General features: G+C 34.1%; 1 protein-coding gene across 1 annotated transcript; it reads left to right on the top strand.

Moving 5' to 3' along the window:
• The first annotated feature begins 554 nt into the window (after positions 1 to 554).
• Positions 555 to 3,653, top strand: LOC134270398 (uncharacterized). Its single transcript, XM_062752630.1, has 7 exons — positions 555 to 683; positions 1,086 to 1,264; positions 1,482 to 1,627; positions 1,764 to 1,983; positions 2,213 to 2,406; positions 2,553 to 2,621; positions 3,003 to 3,653. Exons 1-7 carry the CDS (start codon positions 580 to 582, stop codon positions 3,651 to 3,653), a joined length of 1,563 nt encoding a protein of 520 aa, XP_062608614.1. The 5' UTR covers positions 555 to 579.
• Positions 3,654 to 6,161: the final 2,508 nt, after the last annotated feature.

The raw sequence follows: 6,161 nt of genomic DNA, 5'->3' as shown, positions 1-6,161 counted from the left end.
AACAGAGGAAATTCAGGTTGAAATCTGCACATTGTTCCGAGAAATTTTTATGAGTCCACGTGAAAAAATTCCAAATTCCCAATAATCCTTTGCGGAGCATAGCATTATGGTGGCTAAAACGTAGCAACAACTTACTTTAAAAAAATACAAACAACGATTTAATGCAATCTCCATGCCATAAAACTATCGTTTGCGTCCTAAGTCAACAGATTTTTTTTATATGACGTCATGCTTTCGTCACTTTAACGTTTCGGGTATTTCCGATTTTGTCGGAAACTTCCGAAAAGTTCGGAATCTCGATCCCGATGCTTAGGAAGTGATTATTTTTTTTTATTGCTTTGTTTTCTTCTTTTATTTTTCTTTTTCTTGAATGATTGGCAGTACATGTGTAGGTTTATAAAAGAAAATAACTGCGCTCGCCCCAAAGGTCAAACCGTAAAACATATTAAATATCGAAAAATAGCTTTAAAAATTGGCCGATTTTGTAGACTTTTTCAGAATATGATGTAATAGTAAGCATTCACGTCATTACACGTTAGGTGGCGCTCGTGTATTATCGGTTATGCGCTGGAGCTAAGTATGGCGTCGCGGTCATATTTGACATGGAGCGTTCCTAAATTGAGGGCTGAATTGGCAACAAAAGGTGCAAGTGTTGGCGGGAGAAAAACAGAACTTATTGAAAGGTATTATATATTTCATAAAAGCAATTTTTCTGACATCGATATCATTGATAATGCTGAAGTTAAGGCATACAAAACAACATAGTTTACTCCTTACTCGCAATGCGTTTAGTATTCCACCGTAAATTAATGAATTGAGGTAGTAAAAAATGAGCATTTTCTTCTAGAAAAATAAACACAAATTCTCTTATTGCCATCTCCATAGGTGCTGGCCTCGTTATGCACAAGAAAATTACAAATAGACTATGTTGTTTTCAATAATTATTGTACCGTATTTTAAATATGGGTCATTACTGAACTGTACACCTGTTTAGTACCTAACTTTGTTGAAACTGCTCTTATTCTTGAAATTAATGAAAATCGAAAATAGAGGTTAAAGTGTTCGATTTATCTAAAATTTTGTAGATTGAAAGCATATGACAGAAACAGAGATTTTCAACCCCCTCCTCTAGAAAGTGTCCCTACCCCTGTATCTGTGGGCTGGCCAGTGTCTGGCTACCAACAGCTCCAGAAAGAACATAAAGTTTTCCTGCCGAAAATAACTACGGAGCAGATAAACCAGTATTTTGTTTACAGAATAGCAGGTATGTATGATATAATACTACTTCAGATTCAAAACTATAAAGATTTAAAGTTTTAAAGAGTGCATTGTAATCAGTTATTGCAATCTAATTAACGACATACCTATTAATTAGGTATTATGATTGAAAACTTATTATAAATATAGTTTTTTTCATTTAAAAACTGTTAAACCATGTATAAGTACCCATATATATTTTTTTATTTATAAAAAACTTCCAGGTGATAAGCAGTTTACGAAAGACATTAAGGCAGTGTCCAAGGGTTCTGCAATGTTCCAAGGGAATAGAGTGCAGGCATGCTCTGTTGTTGTGAAAGAAAATGACATCTACTTTACGGGGATTGTTGGTGCTGCGATGAAAAATAAGGTATCTTTAGGAAACTAATATTGAAGTCTAGTTGTGACAATATGCAAAAATTGAGTTTATGAATGTATACAAAGTGAAATAATTAAGCAATTGTATATTCTGTAATCTTAAGATTAAAATGTTATATTACATTTAGGTTTCTTATAACTATAAACTGAAAATGGACAAAAGGACAGGAGACGCCATAAATAGTGACTGCGAGTGTCCAGCAGGAAAAGGACCCCATGGGACCTGTAAGCACCTAGCTGCTGTCATGCTCATGCTGCAGCATTTTACAGAGACAGGGAATGTTGCTGTTGGTAAAAGTTGTACTGAAAATCTGCAGCTTTTCCACAAACCAAAGGCAACTTACCATGGTAAGAGCAATTGGCCAAAAAAAAAATGAACATTTTCAAAATTTCATTAAAATGAATTCCAAAATTTGTGTTAAGAAATAAAATTAGTTGCAAGAAATTCAACAATACATTATATCAAATTCAAAAATAATTTTGACATGTTCTTATTAGTAAGCTTTTGTAGCGAGTATAGTTAATGAAGTGGAAATGCATGTAAGTTATATTTCGAAATGGTGATTTTTAAAATTAGGTGTCCCAGTGGAGGCAGAAAGTATTCCATCAAAGAGAAAACTGTCTGACGAATCTTTGGAGGATCAACGGCCAGCAAAATTCAGAAAAATGCCAGGTTACCAAGATTATGTTTGGAGTCAGCTTATCAATTACTGCTCTATGACGTCACAAGATATTGCACTCAGATATCTCTTTAAAAAGGCCGATATACAGGTGCCATTTTATATTGCATTATTTTTATACTGCAATGTATTTACACACATAAACCTCTAAAATTTATTCATCTTCTCAAGTATTCACCTCATAAAATCAGATTTATTCTATAACCCATATACATGTTTTTGTTTTTTTTATTTCAGGTTGCTGCTGTTGATCATCATTATACTAGTATACCTATTACAGAGTACTGGGTGGATGAAGCAAACAAGGTTTGTAAACACACTAATTAAAAGTGTCACCGGGTTCACAGGTGCGTGAAAGTCAGTCAATACATCGGGTCTCAATAGCTCAGTGGTTAGAGAGCTGGCACGGTACGCCAGAGGGCCTGGGTTCGAGTCCCGGTTGAGACTTGATTTTTCACCACCTGTGACACATGTATATCTTTTATCTTTATCAGTAAGAATGCAATGTAAAATGTGGCTTAAAATTTGATTTTCTGTTAAAATCTTTCCATTAACTTATTGTGTAGTAGATATTAAAATGGAAATTTAATTGGATAAAAGAAATAAATATGCATAGATGGAAAAATAAATTTCAAGGTACATCGAAAATCCATTTATTGGTAATGCTTTTTTTTTTTAAATCAATAGGTGACTGAAGAAGACATAACAAAGATTGAAAAAGAAACAAGACAACAAGCATCATGCAAACTATGGTTTCATCATAGATCCTGGCGTCTTACAGCTTCAAGATTTGGAGAACTCTGCAAGTTGACTTCAAGAAGAAATATCACCAAACTTTGTCAAAATCTGTTGTCTGTAAACAACTCTCTACAAAACAGTGCTTTGGCACACGGTAAAAATTACGAGTCAAAGGCATTGAAGTCATTTGAGTTAAAATATGACTGCAAAGCAAGATCTGTTGGTTTCTGCATTTGTGCATCTAAACCTTTTCTAGGTGCTACACCTGATGCTTTATTGTATGATGATTGTCTTGTTGAAATTAAATGTCCATATTCAGGAAGAAATGAAAAGATTCTTCCAGGCAAGCATTTTAGATTTTTGGAGTATAATGAAACAAATGAAATCATCTTAAAAAGAACAAGCAATTACTATTATCAAGTGCAAGGGAAACTTCACATATGTCAAAAAAAAGTTTGTTACTTTGTTGTATACACTTTCAAAGATTTGTTTGTTGAGAAAATCAAGTATGATGAAGAATATTGTACTGGGTCACTCATTCCAAAGCTAGAAACATTCTACACCAAGTTTTTCAGACCTTTTATTGCCTCTACTCTTTGAAGTATTATGCATCAATAAGAATATCATTACATGTTTTGATAACATCATGATAAACTTTTCAATATAGAAGTACCTGGTAAATTGTAATATAATCTATGATTGTAAATTCTATTGGCTCGCCTGAGCTTAAAACCCAGTGTGAGCTTTTCTGATATTTTGTCTGGCATCCGTCTGTCTGTCCGTAAGTCTGTAAATTATTCACATTCTCGACCTCTTCTGAAGAACCACCTGGCATTTAAATTATTATTGTTTTAATTAATTAAGATAAAACTTATAGGGATATAATCTTTTATTATCTTTCAAAGCCTTTAATAGTCGAAGAAATATTATTGAAGCATCCTTATTTATTGTAAATTTATAATTGTCCAAATCATGCCCCCTCCCCCTTAATAGATTGAGACCTCATATCTGAAAACTTTTACATACTGATTTGATCAAGTGAGCAATGTGGCCCATGGGCCTCTTGTTGATAAACTTACCTGATCCACAGTCTAATTATAGTCATGTTAGTTTCACCACAGATACCAATGGTTCTTACATTACACATGTAGTATTTAATTTGCTGTAGTATGATAATCTGCTAAACTCTGAAAGATGAAAGGTTACAAATACATTCATAGGAGTGTTTATAAGTAAAGAAAGTTTTGATAAATAAGTATATGAGTGTATTCTTACATGCCATGTTAAATTAAATTTAGGATGACACTAAAACAACTGTTTTGTTATTCTTCAACTCACTTAAGCTTGACAGTCAAATAGAAAACTGCACAGAATTAAGCATTTTTATCAACAATTGATTTCCTGAAATTGGATATTGCAAAGCAAACATAAACAATTCTAGAACCAAGGTGCAATTTGCTTTGAGGTAGAGGGTGCCTCAATAATTTGAAGCCCTTGCTTAGCCCTATTACACGCTCGATGTGAATTCGCTTTGATGCCACTCGTCTATCACGGATAACTTCCTCAGGATCCAGTTGTGACTTCCCTTTCAACATTGTTGGGGTGTTAACGTACACGTCTTGGGAAGCAAACAGGTCTTGCACCATTATGCCACGATCAGCCATAATACTATTTCCCTTTTCAAACATTTTCAGGTCTGGAGTCAGAAGGTCAGAATTTTCAATTATCTGTCGATCACTTGCTGATCCTCCATATGCTTTGGATATGAAACTTACCGCACCTCTTGGAGTACAACCTATCATGGTTTTCAATGTATTTTATGTTTGTATGCAGACCATGTTATACTCTTGGCATTCACATTTGATGGCTTGTTAATCGGAAGTTCTGTAGCATCAAGAATGACTCGCGTGTTAGGAAATTTCTTTCCAAAATCAGAAGGCATGAACTGTTGAATCACATCTCTTGATGGCCATATGCTTAATTCTTTAAGTTGAAAATATATAAAATTTAACCATGTGTTGAAGATACGAGATACGGAGGACTCAGAAATGCCGAAAAAAAGAGCTAACTCAATATCTTCTTTGGCCTGTCGGAGCTTCATCAGAACCATAAAAAGCTGATCTTTAGGATCCATAAGAGTGGTGTGTCGAAAAAGCTCAAAAACACAAGGTCCAAGACAATTGAAAAAAAAACATGAACTTCATAAAATCGCAAAAACCAGTGTAATACTTGATCATTTTGGGATCATTTTCAAAGTTTTGAACAGAAAATTTACCAAACGTTTTCAGCTCACACTGTACTCCCTGATTCACCTGCACAGGTATACCTTCATCCATTGCCTCAGATGTAAAAGAGGTTTGAATCTCAGGGGTATCGACCACTTCTATCGTATTCAGAACCTCCGTACAATCGTGTTGCTCATTTGAAGCTTCTTCTCGTTTCCTTTTCCTCTGACACCTTGGACTCTCATCATTTGTTAATGAAAGGGCAAAAGGGAAAATGGAAGGCACTGCTCCCTTCTTCAGTCTTGGACGTTCACCTGAATAACATAAAGCTGCTCAGAATGCTTTCTGTTTTCAACAATATTTACATTCTTTTTAGTTATGCATGTAATTTTACAATGAAAGAGCTATACAATTTTCTCTTGTTAAGTTGCTTTTTTCTCCATTTCAAGAAATAATATGATTTGAATGAGTATATAATTTTGACTGAAAAGGAATATACATAATTGAATATCAATTCATTAAGGGTTTGCTATTGTGTGCAACCAAGTGAGACTCACTGAAAATAAAAACCTTAATATCTTTAAAAACTAGTGCTAATTGTAACGGGGACCGTTACAGATGTTCCCCAAACGCTCCCCAACTCCCTTTTGGTGCCATATTCCCTGTAAGCTTCATCAAATAGGACAAAATCTATGCATTTTTGACTTTAACAACGCCAAGTTCATTCAAATTTTAGCATTGCACGTGTGCGCATGTGAATGCATGTGCGTAATGACCATATCATCTTGTTTAAACAATCTATATATTTTGATATACTAAATACATGTATTAAAGTATTTAATCCAAAAGTATAAAAAAAAACGCTCATTCAAGTGTATTTTTT

This window comes from Saccostrea cucullata, unplaced genomic scaffold (genome assembly GCF_032062105.1).
Source record: "Saccostrea cucullata isolate Sc308-1 unplaced genomic scaffold, CSIRO_AGI_Scuc_v1 ctg2371, whole genome shotgun sequence".
Taxonomy (NCBI): domain Eukaryota; kingdom Metazoa; phylum Mollusca; class Bivalvia; order Ostreida; family Ostreidae; genus Saccostrea; species Saccostrea cuccullata.
This window is presented reverse-complemented; position numbering and strand designations above follow the sequence as displayed.

Coding starts and splice junctions, on each gene's coding strand:
- LOC134270398 (XM_062752630.1), top strand. CDS start 580: ATGGCGTCGCGGTCATATTTGACATGGAGCGTTCCTAAATTGAGGGCT. Junction 1,265..1,481: donor TTTTGTTTACAGAATAGCAG/GTATGTATGATA, acceptor AAAAACTTCCAG/GTGATAAGCAGTTTACGAAA. Junction 2,407..2,552: donor TTAAAAAGGCCGATATACAG/GTGCCATTTTAT, acceptor TTTTTATTTCAG/GTTGCTGCTGTTGATCATCA.